At 47.3% G+C, this 26,630-nt stretch overlaps 1 protein-coding gene across 8 annotated transcripts in view; it reads right to left on the minus strand.

Annotated features, from left to right (window-relative positions):
* The window catches only part of LOC142026649 (uncharacterized), a 103,182-nt gene that overhangs the window by 48,651 nt on the left and 27,901 nt on the right, over positions 1–26,630 (minus strand). For 4 of the 8 annotated variants that reach the window (XM_075019863.1, XM_075019861.1, XM_075019859.1 and 1 more), the window contains exon 4: positions 21,490–21,607. In XM_075019863.1, the coding sequence (XP_074875964.1) occupies positions 21,490–21,607 (118 nt within the window). Of the gene's footprint in view, positions 1–326; positions 482–705; positions 834–19,139; positions 19,311–21,489; positions 21,608–26,630 lie in introns of those variants that run through there. The other 4 variants (XR_012648873.1, XR_012648872.1, XR_012648874.1 and 1 more) reach the window with 3 other exon arrangements.

Raw genomic sequence — 26,630 nt, forward strand, 5'->3', positions numbered from 1 at the left:
TCCTTGCTGTTGATCAGAATAAGTTCAGTAGCTATCACTGGAAAAGTGACAAAGGGCAATTCAGCAGAGATGGAGCAGAGAGCTCGTCAAAGTGGGAGCGCACACAGTAATTTGGTGGGCACTGAACCAGGCTGTAGTGGCTTAGGCCAAAAAACATTTGTCTGCACAGAAGTTACAGTCAGACACTACCACCAGAGGCATTTGTGTAGTGCACATGGGAATAAATCTATTTCTGCAGTATAAAGCATGAGAACTGCATGTGTTTTAGCAGCGTAACTATTGCCTGGGGAGGGAGGCGAAGGGGAGAGAGAATGGGAAGAACTCACCCAGACCAACACCTCTTCAAGTGTCTGCCCTCAAGTATCTCATGCAAATGTCTAAAATCACTGCGCGACGGGGGTTGTAGGGAGAAAAAGGTCTGCATGTCTGTGGAGTACTCCCATGTCAGTAAAGATGCAACTCTCTGGTCCCCAGCATGTTCCTGAAAGGAAGCAGAGGAGAAGCACATCCCAACCTAGCCCACAGGACAGCTTCAGATTCAGACTGACTATCCTACCACCCAACATCTGACCATTTTGCAGTGAGCTCACCAAGCTGGCAGCAAATTTGTTTTGGGAACCACACCATAACCCACGTGCTTCGCGCAGCCAACACATCACGAGGTGGAGATCAAGTGGCTTGTGCTTCGGGCTGAGGCCGACTCACCTGCAGGAGCCATAGCAGGCTACGAGCTTGGGTTTGCAGCAAAATACCCTGCTTTTCTCTGCGCAGAAGCTGCGTGGTCTCACCTCTGCCATGGCCTGCTGGACACAGGCTCAGACGTTCAGGACAACCTGACACAAAGGGAGCACAGCAAGAGTCAGAGAAGGTCCTTCTTTGCTGGGAAGGAGGACTGGGATGCTGACTTGCCTCCAAAAGCAGCGCCTCTTTTTCAGACAGCAGCAGGCAGAGAAATGCTCTGCCCTATATGCCATGACCACTCTGGAGAGGGGTCACACACACCTCACTGCACTGTAACCCATGTTCCCGGCCACTCAATGACATGCCTCCCTCATCAGACACCTTCATTAGAAAAATGCTACCATGTTCAGTAGCAGAAACTGATAGGAAACTTGTGAGAATAGGCACACCCAGAGCTAGCATTCAGAAGCAAGAGGTCTTGATAGGAAAAAGGAAAAACAAGTCCGTGGTTACCCAGAGTTGACTACTCTCCTTGGCCCAAGAGTTTCACAGCCTCCAGAGTGAGGGCGTACACAGGCTCAAACAAAAGATATTTTTAAGGGGTTCTGCACTGTATTTGGGAGCACTTCTAAGAGGGCACAAATCGAGAAGGCAATGCCAGCAGTGGGAAGGGGAGGGCGCATGCCACACTCTCTCTGCTCTAGGTTTCTCTCAGAGCTAGCACACTGACTGGCAGATACATGAATCAGGACAGGTGAAAACAGTGAGAAAGGAAGGAGTCACCCAGCGTGTTTGCTTTCTCCCTCAACGCCTTTGTTTGGTCTTCTGTAAGGCACAGTCTGAGCATTTATCATTGTAGCTGTGGAAGTCTTTGATCTGACTAACCACTCACATTTCTGTGTTTGACGTTTTTGTTATTCAAAGAGCAGCAAATTAATCTTGTGAAGCCTTTGGTGTCCCCTCACTGTACTTTAAATAGCTATCATTTAATCTGTTATCCATATGCATTGCAAGATGGATGCTTTGTTATGCATACTGAACTGTGCACTCTGCATCTCAGAGGGAAGCTGGTTCTGAGCAGTGGCCATGAAAAAACAAATCCAATCTGAAAAGTATAGGATTTTCCCCTGCAAAACACACCAGTAGAGTTTTAGCCTTTCCTCAGTCATCATGTTACTTGCCTAATTCCAGAAAAATCTTGACTGAAGTCCTTTAAAATATAAATGCTTGAGAGTATTTGCTTAGAATAGGAAAAGAGATAATTTTCAGGTAAATTTGTCAGCTTAGCACACTACCTATTTTATTTTCCATGGCATGTTAGTGAACTTGTTCACTGGTAAAAGTTTCCACATAAACAGGATCTTTTTAAAAAAATCACAAAAACAAATTCTAAATGTGCAAGTGCAGGAATTTATACAATCAAAGGACAGAAGCATACAGCAGGACATAGGCCGTAGGCATTCAATTAAAATGATCCAATCTCAGTTATGAATATTAAAGATCTAGAATAAGCTGTCCATAAACCCTGTACAGAAATAATTCATTGTATAGTTTTGAATAATTAATCGGATAACCAGGACTTTCTTGAAGCAATTTGCAAATAACAGCACACAGAACTTCCAAATGCATTATTTTTAAAAACCTGTCATGGAACTTAAGTGAGCACAGATGCAAGCATTTTTAAAATAACTCAATATTTCAGCTTTTTTTTCTGGCAAAGAACATGCTTACCTAGAGATTAGGAATTTTTCCCAAGTCGAAATTTAGCTGAATCTATTTCTGTTTACCTAGGTATTTACCACTGTGAACTTGTGGTAGCCTGTAATCCTTTTCCAGGAGCTTGCCCATGCCCTCCAGACAGCATCCTGGCCCACGCCTGGAGGTGGCCAGCCCCTGAGGTGCCTGGCACAGGCAGGCTGTGGGAGGGAGGCACATGCTCTGCACAAGCCCCTGTGGCTCTTCCGTCCCACTCCAGGCCTGTGGGTCTCACAGTGTCTGCAGCCACACCGTGAACCACATAGCAGCTGAAGACCCTGAACATTTTGTGCCATGGGGTTCTGAATGTCACCTAATTTAACTCTTTAAGCAATGACTTTAAGATCTGGTGTGGTTACTGGTTGCACTCAGCCTTCCTGTCTTACGGCACCCAAGCAACCCCAGAAGTTTTCTCACTACTTCTGCTTTTATCCCAGTATAGGTGGCTGTCGATATGCTGCACTGAAACACTTGAGCTGCTAGTCACTGTCCACAAAGTGATGAGTGGCTATCATTTATTCAGAATTGCCAGGTGTGACCAGCTTTATCAGACCAACAAGTGAGCCAGGAAGGAAATACCCAGCACACACCCACAGAACCGAGAGTTTACTGGGAGTGGGAAAGACACTGGGTTTAGTGGAGGATGACTGTGTATTAGGCAGAAGTACTCAACTCTTAGCTTCCCATGCAGAATAAGGCTGAGGGGAAGGTAAATGTGTCCTGTCTTTTTATTAAGTCCAGATTTCCCCCTCTCCATCTAGTGGAGGAAAAAAGTCACAACTAACTAATCAAGGATGGGCTGACATGACAGAAAAGTGCATTGGACAGGCTCAGAAATGGAAACAGGCTTTGTAGATATGTAACATTGAAGATAAGACTTTGCAAAAGACATTACAGTTAAACTTAGCAGTGCTGTTATGCAATTGCCCCCCAGTTTTATTGATCAGGACATAAAACAACTGAGAAGCTGGGGACAGATTTTCTGCTGCTGTTTTACTACATTATTTCAGGGAAGTCAATGAAAAATACCAGTTTACACCAACCAGAAACCCAGCCTGTAGACACCAAAATAGAGAATGATGGCTTCTCCAGGGCAATCACTGCTCACTGACACTTCCCATGATAGCAAGAGCATGCCTGCAAAAGACAACCACGTGATAGTTTCAACCTCACACCTTCAGCCATCTTCAGCAGAATGGACCCTTTCCTGAAAATCTGTGGGCCTGTTCCACTCCAAGAAAGACCACTCCTGAATGCAGAAAACACAAAGAAAAACAGGGCTCTATCCATTGCTTCCCTTGCCTTCAGATTCACAGGTTCCCCTGACTTAGTGGGAGAGGAAATGAGGACATGAAAATGAGGACACAATTGTACCCTGGGGTTTTTTAGAACACATTTATTTTCTGCTTGGGACAAACCTTTATAACTCCTGTAAGAGGAAGTTTAGTCCACATGGGAACTGACTTCCATACGCTACAGCTGTTCATTACGTTTTCTCCAGAATTTCAGTCCACTCCCTGCGTTCTGCCAACATTGTGGTTTAGTGCAATGAAGATGAACAGAGAATGGACAATAAATAACGAAAAGCAAGTGAGGCTCACTCACAATTTACCTTTTCTGCTCAGAAGTCAGATTCCATGCTTCAGCTAAACAGAACTGGAAAACACCTGGTAGCTTAGAAACTCATTCTCTGTCTGACTGAAAAAAACTTGCTTGTTTCAAGACACAGCGAGCCTGCAACCTTCTTTTATTCAGCTGGCAAAAGCAAGAAATGTCTCTGGTACTATCAAATTGTCAATAGAACACTCACAATCATGACATTTGATGATGTGAATAGGTCTTCATTGAGCTGTTTGATTTATAAATCTGATTTATGCCATAGAATCATAGAATCATAGAATGGTTTGGGTTGGAAGGCACCTTAAAGACCATCTAGTTCCAACCCCCCTGCCATGGGCAGGGACAACTTCTGCTAGACCAGATTGCTCAAAGCCCCACCCAACCTGGCCATGATCCTGTTGCCTAAGTCACCAGGTATACATTCATTAATATTCCAATTAACAAAAACACACAGAGAGCTGCAAAGGGTCAGTGTCTTCAGTAACACTTCTTGGATTTCCTACATTTACCAAACATTACCAAAAAAATAAAATCAGGAAAAAACTGATACACAGTACACAACAGACTTTATGAAAAAATGATTAACACTTTGTATATTTTATTAAAAGTCTGCCTGATGCATTTCCCACTAATATTTATACAAAAATGAAATTAAAAAGATTCTGTCAAATGAGAAAGGCAGCTCTCACAACATGTCTTTTTGCAAAATAGCCTGTAATATCTAAAAGGCCTATTTCAGCACAGCTTTAGTTCATCAAGCATCAGATGGGTTTGTTGACTGGAACTACCTGTGAACCTCAAGCTTCAATACATTAGTGTGCATAATACATGTATTTGACAGGTATTTACAGCTGGGGGAGGAAATCAAGACAGCAGCTATCACCAGGCTCAAATGTGCTTCCATTCCTTCTGTATAACTTAGGAAAGACTCCAGGAAAGGCTTCTGTGCTTTTATCTTATAAAATTGACCTGAGTGGAGATCTGAAGGCTGAGGCACGATACTGCCTGCCAAAAAACATAAACGTATTGTCATGCCAAACACGCTAGGTATGAGGAGGGAATTCCCTTGCCCTAAGGAATGTTGGCCCTTTCCGTCTATTGACAAAGTGATGTAAATTTCAAACAGATGTCAAAATGCATTGGCTGAAGGTGGCCCAACAATAACTACTTTTAAGGAGTTTGGCAGCATATTCTGCAAAGAAAAGGCATTTTAAAAAAATGCTAGAAACTTGTGTTAAAAATCTCTTCACACCCTTCCTAAAAAGCAGGTATTTTATTCACACCTTATGTCCTTACTTTTCCCTTGCTGTTCTTGGGTGAAAAGTATGAATGATATCTAGGATTTAGATTCTCGCAGAGTACTACTGTTATCTTCCTCAGTCTTCCTTTTCCTTTTTCTTTTCCTATTCCTTTGTGTGGAGGCAGAGGGGACTTTGTTATTTCTAGGGCAGAAGCAAAAATTTTGAAACAACATATTTTCTGAAGAGTGTTTCACTGGGAAAGAAGAGGAGGAAGGAAAGTAATATCTTTTAAAAAAAGTTTATTTTTTTTAATTTTTGAAAACACAACTCAAAAATATTTCAGGTAGCAATTAAACTAGATGTAAAGGTTGGGTTGAGAAGAAGTGGTGCAAAGTTTTCACATACAAAACTCACTCAAATAAACAAGCCTGTGGAGAGTTATTGTACAGCCCTTACAAGATGTACTTGAGGGTTTTCATGAATCTTTCTTTCTGCAGGTGATGGGAGAGAAGATATTTAGCTCCACACTGAAAACCAGGAATGTTTTGTCATAAGATTACTGGCTTAATCTTCACTTCTTTAATGGGGACCTACAAACAAATCTTCAGAATTTTGTCAGATGAGGAGCTGAACAATTGAGACAAAGATGGAGCATGTTCTTTGTGCAAGTTAGAGGTAAATCTGACACTGACCACAAAATCTCCAAGTCCCACCTAAACTGAGATTACAGGGATTTTTCCTTTTGTCTTCTGTCTGATCCAGGACTCTTGTTTCTTCCTGGGTGATTTCAGTTAAAAATTGTAGCCAGGCAGAGAGCCCAGGGTCGTTTGATGCTAGAAATGCACCTTGATCTACAGTAGAGACAGAACAGAGACCTCGGCTCTGATCTAAAACATACAAATACCAAGTAAGTCTGGAGAGAAAGTATCTGCCATTTGGCTCCTAGACAATGTACTTTTTCAGAAGGCATGCTAAGCCACCTTCTCCTGGAATCCTGAGCCACAGCCTGCATGAGAGCAACCATACATGTATTCATCATTGTATTTATTTCATCCTGTACATTTATCTGAAATTAAATGCAGTTGGGTCAAACATCTGAGCATGCTGGTGAGGCAGGGGTTCCACAATTCATTTACTCATGTCTTCAGCAACAATGTCAGACTAAGAAGTTCTTGCATGCACCAGCGTCTGCTCGCTGGCAGCTGGTATTTCACACTTGGTGTTGCCCTGTACCACCAGTTGTGTCAAGAGAACTGACTGTCAGGCCATACTCTAGCCAAGGTCACTCAAATGGTTTGGCCTGAAAAGAGCACCAATTCCTTTTTCACAGACTCACAGAGCGGTCCTCTGGAGGTCACCTAGTCCAACCCCCCTCCTCAAGCAGGGACACCTAGAGCCGGTTGCCCAGGACTATGTCCGGATAGCTTTTCAATATCTCCAAGGACGGAGGCTCCACAACCTCTCCAGGCAACTTGTTCCAGCGCTAATTTTTTAAACAGTTGGTAGCCAGTGTGATAGCATTAGAATAACTCTACCAGTATATCTTCGGGGGAAGAAAATGGCAGTATGGAGGCAAAATGAGTCACTACAAACACTTGAGGTTGGCTTTGCCACCAAGCTGTCATGGTGTGGAGCCATCCTAAGTTTAACCAGCACTCTATTTTTCACTGAGTTCTTATGTGTGGATGGAGAAGGAGGAAAAACAGATAGCAAGCAACATCCACTTAAACAGAATATCTGACCAGATACATTTCATGGCCCTTCAAATTAATGTGCTTATCTACCTTAGTTCAGACAGATTCTGCAAGGAATTAATCACAAAGGTCTCATATTTTCAGTAGGTATACTTTACCTATTCATTTTCAAAAGAGAGATAATTCACAGTCTGGCTTCTACTGTCTGTGATTTGAGTTTTCTTTGCAGTGAGGGCAAAAAAATGAAGACAATGCTATTAACTATTCAGTAATATGGAAAACCATGCTGCAAAACTGTGATGAGGTCATTTATATGCAGAGAAACCGCCAATATACAAAACGGTACTTCTGTCTCTGCATGAGTGAAGGGCATTTCTCACAGCAGAGCTTGATTTCTATGTAGGCGCTGAAATAAGAGACCAGCTTTTGAAAAAAGCTCAAGATAGTTGACGTCCTGTGTGTGAGAGCTTGTCTGACAGAAGGGTACCTATTCAGGTCCTGAAGCAGATGAGAAATACTTTGATATCTCTGAGGACCTAGGCTAGTCTGGCCATAAATTCTTCCGCCTAAAATATGTGAACTTCAAAAAATCCAGCCCTGAAACAGGAACTAATAATTTGGGAAAACCTGGCTTGCATCTGAGTCAATTAGGAAATGGTTTCAGACTCCAAATAGAACCTAAAAACTGTAGGATGAACTTCCAGCACATTCCATTTAATGCAAGAATACTTTCTTTGCAGGCTATGCCATTCCCATGGCTGCTCAAACACAAAGGAGTTTATCTACAAAACCCCATTATCCCCTTTTCCTTTTTCCTCCCGCAAAGGGAGAAGAGGTCACAGAAGATGCACGTACATAAAGTCTCTTACAGTCTAATAAGCATACACATATACCTATACATTGTATACACCTACTTACATACACATGCAGGGTTCTTACCTAAGAACTGCAGCCACCGGAACATACGGCAAAGCCGCAGGCAACTTTGCATTCAAAAGAAATGGAGGTCAGTAGAAAACAGAGCAAGGCTCAGGGGAACATTACAGCCTAGACAGCTTGTCAGTGCCAAAGACAGCCTGCACCCACAGGAGAATCAAAGGTGTCTACTACCAGTCATGACAATGAAGTTACAGATAGCTGGCTAAGCTGGGAGTCAGTAGCTTGTGCAAGGGCACAGTGCAGCCCCACACTTAAGCAGGTGTCAGTTGTAGGAAATCTTGAGGGCAGTAAGGCCACTCATTAACGTCAAGTCAGATGTGTGCAGGCACCTGGCTCACCCAAAGCCTGGAGAGTATCAGCTGGTATGAAATGCTGCTGTGCTCTTTCAAACCAGATGGGCAGAGCACCAACACAGGTATTTGATCAAAGGTACAGAGAAAGCCCAGTGCCTTACAGCTTACCCTCCACCCTCCCGTCGGGTAAGGAAGCATCAACCACTCCACCAGTGATGGGGGCAGATGGCAGAGTACAGCCCACTGAAGCAACGAGTTATCACAGAAAAGTTTTCAGTGTTAAAATACTTGGAGAATTAAGAAATGCCTGGCAAACAACAATCCCACTGCTCACGTTTTTCCTGCAGAGCTAAAATTTTTATTTTTGCATCTTAAAATAGAAATGTTAATTCTCTTCAGGAGTTCATGTCAGCCGCTCCAGCAGCAGGAGTAGAAAGCTGCTTTAGAGCCTGGATACATACTAAGGAATCCGTATAAACCCGTCAGCAACTAAGCTTTGCTTAGAAATGACAGTTCAGTGGAGCGGATGCGATAGGAGTCACAGAAGTACGAGCTTGGTCCTCCCCTCAGGGTGCCGTGCCTGAGATTATGGACCCAGGGAACAAAAGCCTTTCACATTTTCTTGGAAGGTGCGTGTCCAATAAATAGAAAACAGATGCTGCTGAATATTTGATTACTTTTCTCACCCCTCAGTGTCCACAAATGTTTTATAATTAATGGGCCCAGAGAAAAAAATCATTCTATCCCTGGGCTTTTGAAACAGCAAGAGATGGGTCTGTTTAATGCCCTGTGACAGAGGACTTTCATATGTACCGTTCCTTTTCTTGGAAGGGAAAAAAAAAAAAATCTGACTGAAAGCTCACTGAAGAAAACAGTAGATAGGGAAGAATCTGAGCTTGAGGTGAATCCTAACACGATTTTACAGGCTTGGAACTTAAAAAATGGAAGTAAAATGACTACATGAATAGAATGAAAAATACTGCTACAAAAACCTCTATAAGAAAATACTGCTAATAAGGTTTCTTGTCTCTCCCTTTATTTTCATTTTGTTTGCTTTTTTCAGCCTCTTTCTTTACAGGGTCCTTCTCCTGAGCCTCTCTCTAACACTGTCACGGATCAAATACACTACCTTCCACAAGCAGCACCCAAAGCTACACTCGCAAGCCCAGAAAAAAATTAAAGCTTCCTGGTTTTGTTGAGAACATGCAGAGCCAGACTGTCACAAGGCTGTAGGGTGCAGCAAAAATGTTCCCGAGAGTCCAGCCCTCGCTGCCTGCGGAGAGGTTGATCTCTCTCAGAAAGTAAATTTTTAAGGAAATACTTTCTTTCCAAAAGCTTCTTCTGAACAGCATTCTCTCTATACTACTGAGTGGAGCACAACATAAACACAGACAAATACAATTAAGCATTCTGCAATAAAAATACAAAGCTTCTTTGAACTGTTCTTACCAACACAGTTAAATGGGCAGAATTCACTGCTCAGACTATTAGAAAGCCTTGGGTCTAAACAATTAGTCTTCTGCAAACATCCCTCGCAACTGTAGTTTATCCACTGATCCAGAGGGATGTACTTTTGACAATCTGAGTTTTAGCTTATCCATTCTGCTGCACTGCCAGGAGTGTGGCACTGTGCTGTGGAAAACTTTACATTTTGCAAAGTAAGCAGACGCCAAACGGATGAGAGCCACGGAGGTATAGAACATGAAAACAAAAAATGGTATTTCCTTTTTTCTCCTGTAAAGTTGTTGATATGGACTCTGCTGATGACCACCTGAAACTTGGTTCTTCTCACAGGACTAGGGTAAGATCACCGGAAGGCTGTGGGTGGAGTGGACCTTGGGAGGTCTGTAGTCCAACCTCCTGCCCAAAGCACGGTCAGCCCTGGGGTCGGACCAGGTGCTCTGGGAATTGTCCAGCTGGGGCTTGAAACCCCCAAGCATAGAGATGGCAAAAATCTCTCTGGGAAACTGGCCCCACCACCAGACTGCCCTCATGGGCGAAGGTAGACCCTGGTCTCCAGGCTGAACTCCCTAGTTTTAGCTGATGCTGTGCTCCTTGTCTTCGGCGCTGGCAGAGCCTGGGCCAGTCTGGCTCGTGCCTGGACTCCTGCCGAGCGTGCCTGCGAGGTCCGGAGGGTCGAGCAAGGCTTCTCCTGGTGCCGGGTGGTGCTTCGGGGGCTGCCGTCGGCAGCTCTCGCTGCCCGTCCCGGAGCCATCCCCTGTGTTTCCCCGGCCCTGCCAGGTTCAGGCGGCCGGGCACCGTGGGGCAAGCTTGCAGCAGCGGAGGTGAGCTGTGCGGGGAAGCGTCCCCCCGGGGTGGCCGTGGGGCGGGCGATGGGGCTCGGGGAGCTGGGAGGGTGTCCTTCTCGAGGGGCCTGGGCGTTCCTTCCTCCCCTCCCCTCCCCGGGACAGCGAGTGACCACGGCCTCTCTCCCTTTCGCAGCGTGTGACGCCAGTGAGGAGGAGCAGCTCCTTGTCCTCGGCTCACCCCCCTGCCACAACAAGCAAACATGGCCACGCAGGTAGAGTGGAGCTGCCCCATCTGCCGCGACTCTGAAGACGACGTCTCTTATGTGACCCCCTGTCTCCACCAGTTCTGCCTGGGCTGCATTGTGCGGTGGGCAAAGAGGAAACCGTCGTGCCCCCTTTGCAGGCAGCCCATCAACTCCATCCTTTACTCCGTGCGGTCAGAGGTGGATTTTTTGGAGATAATTGTTCAACAGCCCTCAGATCCCTCGGTCGCTGGCCACCCGGAGCAGCAGCGGGCTGTGAGGCCAGCGCCCAGGGCTCAGGCAGCTGGCTTCCAGCCTGAGGTCTGGGCAGGCCTTTTCCGCGGCTCCTTGGAGATCCTCGAGCCCCTGCTGTCCTGGCTGAACCAGGTGCTGCACAGGGCCTGCTGGTGGGAGCTGGCTTTGGCACAGGGCACCGTCATCACCAATCTGTGCCGCTACGGGCTAGACGAGGAGGCCTTGGTCCGCGAGCTGGAGCCCTTCCTGCAACACCAGACGGCGACATTCGTGCGCCAGCTCATCAGCGTCGCCACAGGCCGGTGCAGGGAGCAGATCCTGCAGCAGCGGGGCCTCCTGCACTCCCGTGCTGCTGAGGAGCGGGAGGACGGCCCCGCGGACAGCCCTGGCCCCGCCGACTCGCTGGAGGGGACTCCTGCCCCCAGCCCCAGAGCGCAGGAGGAGCCCCGCGAGGAGCTGGGGCCGGCAGTGGCAGACCCCTCCGCTGCTGGCCGGGGCAGGGACTGGTCACCTGCGGGGCCCAGTGCCCCCCGAAGAGGAGGCCCTGCGGCTCCCAGGCCTCTTCAGCCCACGGGAGGCCACGCTGCCGGCAGCACTAGGGTGCCCCAGAAGCTGGCGAAACCAGGGCCGGGCTAGCAGCAGGGCATGCGCCGGCCCTCAAGGGGACTCGGGGGGCACTTGTTAGTCACCTCATTATGAAAGAAGACAGTAAAACTAAGAAAGCCGCCGGAAAAGTCTTAATCTTTCACCACGAGCAGTGCAGCTGGCGTTGCCGGCGTTGCCACCCGTGATGCTCTCTCCTCCTCCTTCTGGTGCTGTGTGCATGTCCCCCATCTCGAGCCTGCTGCAACCTGCGGTCGACAGGGCCCGTCTGGTGGGAGAGGGTACAGCCCTGTGCAGCCCTTTGCCGGGGCGGGGAGGTCTCCAGGTCCAGCCTGTGCCCCATCGCTCATTAGCCCAGGCCTGGCCTCCATGCCTCCCCCTCTGCCCTGGCGTCTTGGGGCTCTGCTCTCCTGCCAGCCTCTGCTGCTCGCTACGACCTCACTCTAGTTGCGCCAAATACCTCCTGCACAGAAACACGTCTTGGTGCTGGGCTCTGTGTAAAACCACGGCCGTACCCTACCGAGGTGAGCAAGAGTGCAATGAAGGGAGGCACCGTGGCCGCCTGGTCAGCAGAGAAAGCGCTGTGGCAGCTCAGCCCGGTGAAAGCCCGGCTCCAGGCCGGCCAGGTCACACCCCGGCAGAGGAGGCCTGAGCAGCGTCGGCTGGGAGGCCTTGCACACTCCATGCAGAGCCTGTGCCCTGCTGCTGGCAATGGCCGTGTGCTGTTCCTGGGCTACAGGGCTCAAGGGCCGGGGTGCAGGAGCCCCCTCGGGAATGTGGACGGAAGGCAGGCTGGGGCTCAGGTCCCAGGAGGAGCGGAGGCACGGTCCCCTCTGCTTTGATCCCCTGGCAGAAGGTGGGAATGCCTCGCACCAAACCCTTCCTTGGGCACGTGCTGCCTTTAGCGAAGGTGTTCTTCACTGGAAACGTCTGCCTGGTGTCACCTGGGAGTGGCGGCACTTTGCAGTGCATCCAGAGTTTTCTTGTAGGTCCTGGTTTCGGCTGGGATACAGTTAATTTTCCTTCTAGTAGCTGGTATAGCGCTATGCTTTGGATTTAGTGTGAGACTAACAGTGATAACACACTGATGTTTTCAGCTGTTGCTAAGTCGTGTTTATACTAAGCCAAGGACTTTTCAGCTTCTTGTGCCCTGCCAGCAAGAAGGCTGGAGGGGCACAAGGAGCTGGGAGGGGACACAGCCAGGACACCTGACCCAAACTGGCCAAAGGGGTATTCCAGACCGTGTGACGTTACGCCTAGTACGTGAAGTAGGGGGAGTTGGCCGGGGGAGGCAGAACGCTGCTTGGGAACTGACGGGGCATCCGTAGGCAATTGGTGAGCAACTGCATTGTGCAGCACTTGTTCTGTATATTCCAATTCCTTTAGTACTACTGTCATTTTATTATTATTATCACTATAATTACCATTTTCTTCCTTTCTGTCCTATTAAACTGTCTTTATCTCAGTCCGCAAGTTTACTTTCTTTCCGATTCTCTCCCCCATCCCACGGGGTGGTGGGGGAGTAAGCACGCACCTGCGTGCTGCTTAGTTGCTGGCTGGGATTAAACTACGACGTAGGTATATTATGAGAATAAGTCCAAATTGCTGGCAGAAAAATATTGTCCTTGTTAATAGCAATTCTGTTTAAAAATACTGTAGTGTTCTTCAGAAACCTTAAGCATCACAGGAAACCATGGATAGTCCTGCTCCCAATGAAAGGAAGGGCAGTCCTTTCAAAACAAGTCTTCACTGAATAGTGTTTTAGAGAACTCTTTGAGGGAAGATCATACTGGATTAAAATCAAAATGGAGCAGGCCTGTGGCTTACCTGAAACTTTTAAATTATTGGTGTTTTGAAGAGTGCACTTGCCATTTGTTCCAGTTATCTGCAAGCTTTTCTGTGTGCTTGAATATGTGGTCTAATCAAGAAAGACTGATCTTCTCAATCTCTTACCATGTTATATAGAAACCTCTTACCATATTACATTTATATTCCTCTCCCTTTTGCAGCATACGACACCCTTTGGCAGTGCCAGCACCAGCAACAGGGAGCAGCTCCTCCTCCTCCGCTCTCCCCGAGCCACCAGGGAGTGCAAACATGGCCACAGGGACAGACTGGAGCTGCCCCATCTGCTGCAAAGCTCGGAAGAGCACCGCCTTCGTGCAGCCATGTCAACACCAGTTCTGCCTGGACTGCATCCTGCGGTGGGCAGAAATTACATCAAACTGCCCACTCTGCAGAACACAGATGGAAAAGGTCAAGTTTTCTGTGCGGGGAGAAGAAGACTACCTGGAGCATGTCATCACACATCCCACAGAGCCATCAGTCGCCATCAGCCAGGCAAGGAGAGCTCTCAGCTGCCTGGCCAACAGCAGCCCCCATCACCCTGCACCATCCTTGCTGTCATCTCTGCAGGGGATGCCATTACTGGAAGAGCAGGGGCGTGCAGGGACTGGGGTAAGGGCTACCGTTGGTGGTCTCCTGCCTGAGGCCTGGGCAGCACTGTTCCAGCAAAACCAGTACCTCCTCTACCCTGTGCTACCCTGGCTGCGCCGGGAGCTGACGGCAATATATGAGGAACAGCAGTGGCTGGCAGTGGCAGCAGAGAAGCTGATCCTGCACGCTCTGTGCTCCTTCGGGCTGGACAGCGAGGCTGTGGTCCAGCGGATGCAGCCTGGCCTCCAGGAACGTACAGCACCACTGATCCACGGCCTCATCAACAGGATTGTGCATCAGTGCAGCGAGGAGGCCCAGAGGCTGCTGCACTCCTCTGCTCCTGCCAGGGAGGAGAACAACAGTCCTGCAGCTAGCTCCAGCTCCAGCCCCACCAGCTCCCAGGGGGGGACCCCTGCTGCCCACCCGGCCTCCTCCAGCAGCCTGGCAGGCTCCACCAGGGAGGACCAACCCAGCACGTCGGAGGCTGCCCTCCGCGGGGGTCCTGGCCACCCCCCAACTGTGCCCGTCCCTGCAGAGCAGGAGCAGCCCCAGGAGGAGCCGGGGCAGGAGGCGGCGGCAGGTCCCTCTGCCCAGGGCTGCAGCCGCAGACCCTCCGCTCCCGGCCGGGGCAGGGACCGCTCACCTGGGCGGCCCCGGCGCCCCACAAAGAGGAGGGCCCCCGGCCCCCAGGACTCTTCCTAGTCGGGCAAGAGGCTGCCCCGCCGGTGGCACTAGCAGGGCTCCAGCAAATGTTCGTTCAAGGAAAAGGAAATAAATGCTTATTTCCCTGACACAGACTCCGGGTGCTGCTTTCTGCCCCTTCTCCTGCTGCCCCTTCCCTTTCCCCCCGCGCCCCACCGTGGGTGGCACCAGCCTGCTGGGGGGCACGGCCATGGGCCCCTGGAGCCCCGGGACCATGTCAGCGGTGCCTCCTCCCGCAGCAAATCCTGCTGCAGCTGCGCACCCACAGCACAGCAGATGCCAAGGGCAGAGCGGGCAGGAGGGGAAGCTGGTTTCAACGCAGGTCCGATGCCCTCAGCCTGCCTCCAGTCCTGCTCTCTGCCCAGCTACCCACACTTCTGCTCTGCTCTGTTTTCTTTCTGCTGTCTGATGTTGGCCAGGGCAACCTAGCTATGGCAAGGGCTGTCAAGGAGGGATGGACAAAGGGCACGGGCATCCAAGCCAGAGGCAAGCCTTGGGGTAACAGTACTTGGCAGGTACAGAGTGATTTCTACCAGCCCTAGCCTTTACCAAGAAAAACAAGTCCTTGCCATAGTTTAAGCCCAGATGGCAACAAAGCACCACGAAGCTGATTGCTCACTCCTCCCCCCTCCCTGACCCTGGTGGGATGAGGAGAAAATAGACAGAAATGCTTGTGGGTTGAGACAAGGACAGGCAGGGATCACTCACTACTTATGGTCAGGGGCAAAAGACAGGCTCAACTTGGGGAAAACCATAATCAATTTAATTTACTACCAATCAAATCAGAACAAGGAAAATGAGAAGTAGACCCAAATCTTAAAAACACCTTCCCCCACCCCTCCCTCCTTCCCAGGCACAGCTTCACTCCTGGTTTTCTCCACCTCTTCCCCTACGGCGGCGCAGGGGGATGGGGAATGGGGGTTACGGTCAGTTCCTCACAGGTTGTCTCTGCTGCTTCTTCCTCCTTAGGGGGAGGACTCCTCACTCCTCTGCTCCAGTGTGGGGTCCCTCCCACGGGCTGCGGGCAGGCATCTGCTGCCCGCTCCCCTCCGTGGGCTTGGGGGGGGACAGCCTGCCGCCTCACCACGGGCTGCGGGGGCATCCACCTCCTCCGGCGCACCTCCTCCCCTCCCCTCCTTCCTCGCTGACCGTGCTGCCTGCACAGGGCTTTCTCTCACATCCCGCTCTCCTCCCCCGCTGCAGGTTCCCCTTCTTCAACCTCTTCTCCCAGAGGGCTCCCGCCATCGCTGACGGGCTCGGCCTTGGCCAGCGGCGGGCCCGACTCGGAGCCGGGGAAGCGTCTGGCAGCTTCTCACAGGAGCCAGCCCTGCGGCCCCTCCCCCCCTATCAAAACCTCAACACACAAACCCAAAACTGTCCTTCAGCTTTCACCTCATGCAGGCTGGCATTTCACTTCTCATTTGGCCAGCAGAGACATTTTGTACATCTCTACTCCAGGACAAAGGCGGGGTGAGAGAAGAAATGTAGAAATACCACCAGAGGAGAAGGGATAAGGAGAATGAGCTTGGCAAGGTGCCGAGGTTAACAGGAGGCATGCGCTCAAATGTCACCTCTCTGCACATACCTTGTACCCTCACGTTCTCCTAAAATCCCACAGTTACGGTACCAGGAGGGCTTTGATAGGGAAGTGTCATCCTCTCAGCTGAATCCTATCAGCATTAGCTCTGAGAGAAGGTACAGCGATGGTTCGGTCTGGTTGACTTCACTTGGGTTGTGATTAGCTGGGTTTTGACCCCAGCCAAGCTCTTTTGTAGGAGAGATCTGCTGTTCTTTTGTCTCTCTGGCTTGCTTCTCAAAACCAAACCCTGCAGCCAGAAAGTACTTTCTCTTTGCAACACCGTGGGATTCGTCATCTTCCAGGGACTAAATCGTTTTCACTCCTGTTGCTTTCCCACCAGCCTTTCTGTGTTTATGTAGTCATTCCATTGAGAGGTCTGCAGCAGCAGGGAACAACCTCTACCCCGCTCCCCACTCCCATCTAACAGCTGGCTGCCACTGCACAGCAGCACCGAGCCATGTCTCTCACACAGCATTTTCCAGGAACTTGCCAGGAACACGAGGACCACCAGGCTTTTTCCACCCTTCCTACTTTTGGAAGGAGCAGGAAGATCTGTTGCAAGTGCTGGATCCAAGAGCAGCCTGGTTCCAAGCTGGATCAGACGCAAATACAACCTGCACTGTGACTAACCCTGCCAAGCACGTTCACATCATAATTGCTGCTAGCGCAAAGAGACTGGTTATCATCACTTCTGGCCTTGAACAAGACTGCGCTATTTCCATTCCTTTTTCCTTGTGGGTTTCACACTATACAGTCATACAAAGTACAAATGGTGCACACAACAATATTTGCCCAACTCAAAATGAGTGCTTACCACAACATAGTTTAATCATTCATCTATAGTTCAGTTAAGTAGCGGGACCACTGACTAGTCTGCTTACCTCTGGACAGAAGGCGGCTCTACTCAGCTGTGTTCAGGGGAAAGCAGTGTCTCTAAACTGGACAGAGTAATTCAATAATCCCTTAAAAGAAAATTTAACCTGCCCACTTCATTAAGTGATGAGTCACAGGAATAACTGAGAGCAAGGAAGCTTTTTAATCTTGGGTAAGAGCCAGGCATTTAAGGGTGCAACTGCCTTTAAGTCAAGATCTTCTTCACAAAATGCTGAACTCAGGGTAAGACATTTTCTAATGGGAGGCTGGACCCCAGCCACAGACTGCTGTAAGGACAGGCTGTTCGGTGGGTGACAGAGTGAGAGACCTCTCCGATGTCTCAGCAGCTGCTGGGAAGCATGCACAGACAGAAGCAGGGGTTTTATTTTCATGTGGCTATTTCTGATCTAGCTCCTTTGGTGTATGGGTTAATTCCTACAAGTAAGATTTGTGTATCTACCTTTAGCTATGCCTGGTGTGGTGGGAAGTGTCACGGTAACTAGCAAACAGCATGAACACCTCTCAGGTGAGAGGTGGAGGAGTGCCCCTCTCCCACTTACAGAGGTGGGGTTTGCACAGGGTCGGTGTGTACAGCACTTGGGGACTTTGCAGTGGGCTGGTGTGCAGGGCAAATTTGCCTGTGAACAGCTCCAGGTAGCCACTCCTCAGCACACAGCAGGACGTAGGGCATGAGGGACAACGTCACGCTCACAGGCCCCTTTCCAAACACGCAACACCTGCAGCTCCGTCTCTGCAAGGGGCAGTGCTGGATGCTTCAGAGGAAGGTGCTGGACCTCACCCCACCCTCTGTGGTGGGTACATGTAGCATCAGTCTGATTTCTGCGTAAGAGCAGATTGACTCCAATGGCCAGACAAGAGCTTAGCACCTGAAGGTCAGGGTTTAACCAACCATGCAAAATTACTTAAGGAAGGAAAATTAGTCTGAAAGCAGTCCAAAAGTATTATAGGAGAAATAGGAGAATATGGGACTAGGAATATGAGAAACGGGGCTTCTGGCTGAACTTATGCATACCATCAGATACTAGATGACAGCAAACCTTAATGAACATACCTAGTGAAGATGCCTTAACTCTTGCCTACTCTTTTCTCTAAAGCATTAAAAATCAGTGCTGCCAATACAGAGCTGGGGAGATGAAAGGTAGTTTTCAAAGGCATTGGCGTCATCTAGGAATCACGCTTTTATGGGTTTCCATAAATTCTGAGTACCTACTCCACTCTTGGCTTTCAAAAAATCTTCCCTATTAGTGAGTAATGATCGTCCCTGAAAACAGACACCAACAGAAATAAAGGCCTATGCAGAATACTTGGCCCAGCTTTCTCCCAAGATACTTTTGAGCCTCAAGCAACAGCTCCATTTCATCAAATGCTCTGTTCCTCTCCTCTAATTTAATTTCCGATGCAGCTGTCCATCTAGTTCACATGCTGTTCATTACAGCTTTTAAATTTTAACAATGCTCTTGGGCTGGATGCAGGAAAAAAAGAACGGGTAGGCATTTGTCGTTCAAGAGGTAATGAAAAGGCTGTCCTGGCTATATCTTTTTAATCCATTTTTAAACATGAATGCTTTTCAAAAGAACAATTTGGCCTTGGTTTATCTTCCCAGGTGCCAGGCTAGACAATCACATCATGTCTTGAAAAAGACTTACTTTGCTTCTACAGCATGTACACAACTTCAAGACTTCCAAGCATATGCTAGCAGAAAAGCCCTGGGAAAATGCATTTGCCTATCAGTACAGAGTCATCCACTGTTTCGCTTCTCAGAGTTAAACGCTTTGAGGGAATTAATTACTAACCAGGGCCTATATCCTCTGAAGATAATTAGGAACCCAGTGCTCACTGACTTCAGTGGGAGTTAGTTACTCAAGAATCTTTTAAGAATAAGCAATGATACGGCATTGCAAGATAACGCCAGAAAAGACTTGCATTTAATGCAGTTTGGCTTTGATCTGTGTCTTTGGCTGAAAACCATAGGCGTGCCACAGTCCACCTGCAGGAATAATCATCTAGTGCTGTTGCGCTTCAGCTGGTTGAATCTGCAGGCTGAGAGGCAAGAGACAACCCCTGAGATAATAAGATGCAGGTGAGTAATTCAGGAAATTGCTGAAGGTGATGCAGGAAATGGGCCAGCTGGGTGAAAAATGAAAGAAAGCAAGATCAGCTCAGGTGAAAAATCACAGTAGTTTCAACAGAAGTCAAGAAAATAGCTAACACTGACTCATACTCATCAACTTTCATGAGCTTTCCAAAAGCAGGTATGTTATTGGAGAAGCAACAAAGTAGCCATTCGATTTCCAAATAGCAACCAAAAGTCCACTTGCAGCTCAGTACTGAGACATTCAGGATAAGAATTAAAATTTAGGAAGTTCTGCATTCTGCACTCTGTTTATCTCCTTCCTGAAAGACAAGAAGTCGCTCTCATGGACAGAAGGGATTTTAACTTGTTGTGAAGGGGCATCAATGTCTCTTTGCAAACCAATGCAAAACTTTCTTCCTTCATTGTTGAATAACAGAGACATCGCATTTGCTTCCTTAAGTTTGATAGGAATTAAATAGGATCTGTTCACATTTTAAAGACACTCTATCTGTACAACAGAATCAGGCAATACCAAATGATTTCATTATACTTTACCATATTGAAATAAAAAAATAACAATGACCATAGGATGGAGTAAATGGAGTCAGAGAACTGTCCTATTAGCTGGGATAACAGGGTAAGAGTCAGAATATTTTATGAGCTTCATAACGGATTATTTGGTAAGTGTTTGACATTGGTGACAAATTTAAAACAGGTACCTATAATGGTAGTAGCATACATAACTGTTATTTTACCAGCTAACCTCAAAGGCAGCAATGGCACAGACAGAGACCTTATAAAGTGCTGCAGGGCCTGGACTGCTACAGAGTACTCTAACTGCAGAGCTCCTACAAAGCAAGGTTTATCTATTTTTAAACGGGGCGGTTAAGTGTTTTCCACCACTGTACGACACTGAAAAAGGAGGAGAATATGTTACTGGCATACGTTAAGAATTCCAAAGGTTAGTTTATTTGGGAAATTCAGCAAAATGCCTTTCATGAGAACCTGTCAGGAAAACAAACTAGACTTACGGGAAATAACCCTCTTAATGACAAATATGTTTCATATCAAAAGCAGAAATCCCTGGGAAAACCAAAAGCTTCAATCCAGAGACCAACACCTGAAAGGGCAAAAACCACATGCAGATTTTTGGCCTACAATTCTAGTCTGCCAAAAGGAGACTGAACTAGCTGTCTATTTTGACAGCAGCTGAGCACCTTGCAAGGAAAGGGTTTGATTTCTCTTTTAAAATCCCTCAAGCTTTCTATCGCAAGAAGAAAAAAGCCATTCCTCATTGACTCCTAGAAGTATTGGTGACACAAAGTGTCACTTTGAGTTTTTGCAAGCAGGAAGAGGAAGAAAAGTCCCAAAGGACCCCACTGAAGCACCACAATCTTAGCAAAACCTTCACCAGTGGCAGTCAAGCAAAACAAGCCTGCTTTTGCCTACTCTGTGGGGAATGCACTGCACTGCAGCAATGCAGAACAGTCAGCTAAGTGACACAGCTCCAAAGCAGAAATTCTCAGGATGAGGGAAAATAGACTCATCAGTGCAGCATCAACATGGATGCCACTCTGAGCAATAGGGGCTGTGCAGCAAGAGGCAACACTCGTGTACGGTGGCAGGGAGCAGAGGAGCAGGAGTGCAGCTTAGGAGGCTGCTCCTGCCCCTCTCAGGGCTCTTCTTCACAGCCTCTCAAATAAGGCACGTTCGCAAGGAACAGCCTCGCAGCAACTGTCAAGCCAACTCGCATAGGGCCAAACACACCACCTGGGCACAGCATCACCCAGTAGTAGATGGAAAAGACCAGCACTGAGAAGCACACCTGCCATCACACCTCCTCCAGCCAAGTAGGCTGTGTGAAACATCCCCTTACTCATCTTTAAGTTGCACATACGCTGCTCGTGGCTTCAAAGTATCGCAAAGAGGGAAAGTATGGCAGACCGCTGTCTTGCAATTGGGCTTCATCTCCCCACTAACAAGGTGGGTAGACACCTCTCTAGCGCAGATGCTGACAGACAGAACTTCTTACTTCAGCCTCCGCTACCCTTCCAAGTAACACGCAACGTGGGGAGAGAGTTCAGAAGCTAAACAGTCACGCAACCACCAGCTAACAGGTTTCCTTTATGGCCTTGTCAGAAAAAGGATGCAGTGGTAGGGTGGGAATTTGAAAAGTTTAGAAACCACAGCCAGCATCTGGACATGTCACTTTACCCTTGCTTCCCACCTTACCTCTCTTCTCTCCTGCGTAGTGAGATCATCGTGGCTCCGTGGCAGGACTGGCTCCAGACCCCGGCTCTGCCCACCGTCGAGCTCCGCGGAGCTGAGCAATACCGACAGTCACCAGGCCCTGCAGCAATATTGATAATTTTGTAGAAACGACACATGCTAAGAGATCAGTAACAGATGCTTGCATTTCCTGCAAGTATCTCAGTCATTTAGATAGCTTCGATACTCTGAGGCCATATGATTTATCGTGTGACAGGGAAAGCTGTCGAGCTGATGACTCCCATTTTTTCTGCATCAAGAAGCTAAACACACTTTTAGGGCTAAGGTTGTGCCAGCAAAGCATGGTCTTAAATACTTCAAAGGTTGACAATTAATTTGCCTTAAAGAACAAATAATTCCGCTTATCTCTGGTTTCCCAAAGAACCTTCTATCCGGCATTGCCCATATATTTCTTCCACCCTAGTGTCTCTCTACATCTTCAAACTTTTGTAGTCATGCATACTTCATTCCTATCACAGAGGAACAAACACAGTGAAAGCTGTCACTGTCAGAAGAGCTGAGGGCTAAACGAAACAGCTACACAGAGCCTTACTCAAAAACGTAAAAAAAAAATCCAGACTATCATCTTAAGTGAAAAATAATGCAACCCTTCTTTGCTGTGCTCCTCACTTCTTCATCTGAGCTGGCACATGGAGTGACAAACACCTTTCTTTTGCAAGGCATTCCAAACCTATCTGAAACAACTAAGTCTCTAAGCCTCTCACGTTTCCACCTAAACTTGTTTAAGGTAGAAGGGTTCAGACACAGGTCCTCCTTTGCCCCTCCATTTTGTCTGTCATGCGAACACAGTTTACTCAGTTTCAGGACCCATGAACTTTCCAGGTGGCAACAGAGCTTAGGGCTTAGGTCGTCTTTGCTCTCCGTCTAGCTGGAGCAGAAAGACTGAATGTAGAGGCAATGCAGGAGCACACTGGGTGATCTGCAGCAATTCAAGTGACTGCTCCATCAGACTCCTCCTCTACCCATGCACGAGACCTGTACAGCCCACCACAAGCCAAAAACTACTGTCATGGTTTCACCCCAGCCGGCAAGTAAGCACCACGCAGCCACTTGCTCACTCCCCCCACCCAGCGGGATGGGGGAGAGAATCGAAAACAAGTAAAACTCCTGGGTTGAGATAAAGGCAGTTTAATAGGACAGAAAAACTTCCCTTCTGTCAAAGCTCAAAATCTTAGAAGTGGCTGTAGCTTTCAACTGATGAGGTTTTGTACAAATCTTCCACTGAAACTTGTTTTATCTTTCCATTTTTCAGAGGAGAAATGCACCCCACCCAAGCTATTTGTACTTCTGCCCTTTCAGATTCAAATGTAGCTTGAAAAACCCCTGTTAAGATGCCACCTTAACACCTCCAGGACCTGTATTTGGTCCCCAACTTTTCCCTGGGACAAGGCTCTGTGTCTCAGTTTCAGCGCTTCAAAAAGGGGAATGTCATCACTGTCTTACATTGGGCAGTGGTCCGAAGGATGAGTAGGCTGGAGACTGCCAAGGGGCTCAGGGCACAAAGGTACCATGCACTGCTGCACTAGAAACACCAGTGCCCAGCAGCACTATAACCGCAGAAGCCCGGTGCCACTTTTAATGGCAGATCAAGCCAGGCACAGAGCTATGCTTTTTTCCATTTTTAAACCCAACTCGTAATTCTGAACAGCTCTTGTCCTCTTCAGCATGGGATATCTAGTATTGTGAACACCAAAGATGCACGTGTTGGCTTCTCATCTTTAAAAAATGCTCCTTGGCATTATACTATATAATGCTCTGAAAAAAAAAAAACAAATGTCTTTTCATGAGGAACTTTTGAAGGCTCTTGGCAGTATGTGTGGCTGAAATGCAGGCAGTCCAGATACGGGCTGTAGCTGACCACAGGGAGTTTCCAGCACAAGAAAGTTGTGAATAGCTCCTTACCACTTCCAGATCTCTTTCTGCAATACTGTTTGACTTTCTGTTTGAAAGAAACGACTATTTTCTCAAAATGCTTTTGTTGTAGAGGATGCACTTTGTGATAAATGAAAGTCAAATGGCTCTTGAGTTTGTGTTTGTAATGTTTAGTGACAAAATTCAATTAGGAGCTGTATATGTAAATGCTAAGGCACTCAGTTACGCTTAAGCTTGTGTGCATATATAATCCTCTTACAGTCTAGATGATTTAATAGTCACTCTACTGAATAACTGTGCTTCTTTCCCCACAGATAACACGCAGCCCACAGACGCAGGATTTAACTGGTTTGGAGCCCTTACACTGAAACAGAGTTGGAATGATGCCACTTGGAAAAAGTTATCTTTTATGCACAAAATATTTATCATTTCAACCTCAGCAGACACTTATGCAGAGACAGCTCTCCGAGAAAAGAGTTCTGTGCACAGAACTAACACAAATCAAATTAGTGCACTGAAGCTAAAGAGGACACGTTTAATCTCATCTCTCAAAAGTTCTTCGAAAAGTCATTAGGAAGAAGTTTTACTTTTTCTTTTTTTTAAATCTCCCTAGGAATGACTAGGAAAACACAGCAATGGATTCCCAAGGGTAGAAGTCACAGAGCTCCATTCAGAGATAGGAAAACGTATCACCGCCCATCAGAACTACCTTTTTGAAATTCACCAGCTCTTTAGAAAGAAAAAGGAAAAGCTGGAGAGTACATAAATGCTTTTTTGATTCAAAATCCTGTTGTTGCCCTGCATGATTCCAGTCACGCACTATCCAATGTCAGTCACTTGTAAACGGGCACCAGTGAAGCTGGTGGCTACTTCAAGAAGCAGTGCACAGGTTATTGCAGAGCAGTGCAAAATCAAAGTAGTTCTATTATTAAGATAAACTGGGATTTTTAAAATGTTTTCCAGAGAAACTATCTGTCTACAGATCTTTCGTACAGACCAAGTCTCCTTCTTCCCTCCAAAACTGATGGACAATTTTAATCCTATCTTACTCTACCACAGTGCTCATTCATGCGAATGCAATACTACTTTAGGAGAGCAATGAGGACCTCAGGAATTTTTCCCTCAACCACAAAAGCACTTTTATAGCTCAAAAGATGGATTCATGAATTCAAACTAACTGCAGTCTGAATCTCCAAAACTTAGCCTTTGCCAGTGTTTTCCTGGACGAAAACACCAGCAGAGCTAAGAGGCCAACATGGTCAGCCTATGCAGCATTTGGGGAGTAACATGCAGCAAAGAGGTATGAAAGCAATGTAGGGAAAAGGGAGGGTGACCACTCGTAAGGAATCAAGACTATATCAGTGCCTTGCAGGACTTTTCATGATGGAATTCCCTAATTTCCTTCTCCAATTATTTTCCACTTAAACCTAAATAAAACCTTCTGAAGGGGAAAAAAAAAAAAAAAAAAGAGCAAGAACTTTTGCCTTGGAAGGTTTCCTAAAAAGTGCCTTCCCTCCCCTCTCCCTGCCCCACCCCCCAGGTACCTGTTCAGATGCAAAGGTGTTCTGGAATAGTGACAATGGAAAAAAATATGGTTTATGCAGAAAATATTTCTCATTTGAAGCTGGCAAGGCTCTTACACGGGGACAGCTCTCTGAGAAAAAGAGTTCCGTGCACAGAACTGGACTCCATGTACTCCAATGCCAGTATTTTCTTTTCCCTTTCAAGTAGAAACATTGTTTTCCACTTTTCCCTTTCAATTAGAAACTTTGTTTTCTATTTTTCCATTTCAAACAGTAGTCCACTATTAAAGTCATGTGTTTCCAATTCTTATATCTAATTAATATTAAATATTTTTTTCTCAACATTGCAGCAGCTGGCACTGTTTTACACTCTCAGCTTTCCCCCAGGGAAGTGATAAGGGTCTAGCCTTCACAACTCTAGGTAAAACTCAGTATTCTCAACAACGCCAGCTTGAAACCCTGGAGGCATGCAGGAACAGAAAGATTTATTTTTTTTTAAAGTCATGATTTTGAGTACCTAGTTCACGGTGGTTAATAACTTGGGATTGGCAATCTTGAAACAACTGAACTAGAAGTGATCAGCTGAAGCAAGATTTTTAAACACGTAAGGTTATGCAGTGAATTATTAAAAAAGCAGGCTCCATTATCGCTTTAGATAACAGCTCAGGTCTCTGAGCAGGCATCTAAATAGCTACTTCATTGGTTATGTGAGAGAGGCATGGATAAATGAACAGCAATTTAACTTAAAAAGGACCACGGAATTTCTAACCAGTTAGGGTTGGGAGATGCTCCATCAGTGGAAGCTTTTACTGAAAGCACTTTCCCATGTTTCCCATGGCATTTTGATTTAAAAGAATGACGGGGTTTAGAGTTTTCCCGCTGTACATATTCACCTCAGTTAACAGTACTACTGCCTGACATAACAAGCGTTTGTCCAAACAGGAGCGAGTAATAAAACGCAGAAGAAATACACCCCACAAACACAACGAACTTCATTAAGTTCATCTTTTTCTCCCAGCTCTACACTTCGGCATGGCTAGGAGGCCTTACCGTATTTTGGGTAGTCACAGGTCCCATTTGGTTTAGCACGCAGGCCTTCTCAGTGGCCTGTGAGGGCCTGGAAATGCTTTCGTCCCCATTGCACAGGCACAGAATAAAAGGCTTGGGGAAGCCAGGTGACTTGCATAAAGTCAGACAGTGTCTGCATGGCTGGGCCCCCCACTTGCACCCACGCCAGAGAGCTTCTCCCTGCAAGGGGGCCAGGAGGGCTGCTCAAGACATCACCCCCCAGACAGCGGGAGGTGTCCTCCCGCTCCTGCAAATGGAAGATGGGATCACTGAAGCACAGGCACTTCCCCTTTCCCAGCTGTAGCACCCTCCAAGCACAGAACCTTCAACCTCCCAGCCACCTTGCCAGCTGGCACCCCTCAGCAGCCTCTTTACATGTGCCCTTGAGGGCAGAGGCCCGCAATTCCAGCTGAGACATCTGGTGATCTCTTATGAGACCAGTCCTGGAGACTATACTTGTGTAAAGGAGGAGGCTGAACTGGTTTGGTTTATGTTTTGTAACATAGCTTCCCATTTTATTAATTGCCTTTGTTACCTCCGCAGTAGAATTAAAAATGTCTATCTCCCTTTGCTTGCTGCCTTATTCGTGCCTGCGGCGCTACGTGTGTGTTTGCCGCCGCA

This window comes from Buteo buteo, chromosome Z (genome assembly GCF_964188355.1).
Source record: "Buteo buteo chromosome Z, bButBut1.hap1.1, whole genome shotgun sequence".
Taxonomy (NCBI): Eukaryota; Metazoa; Chordata; class Aves; order Accipitriformes; family Accipitridae; genus Buteo; species Buteo buteo.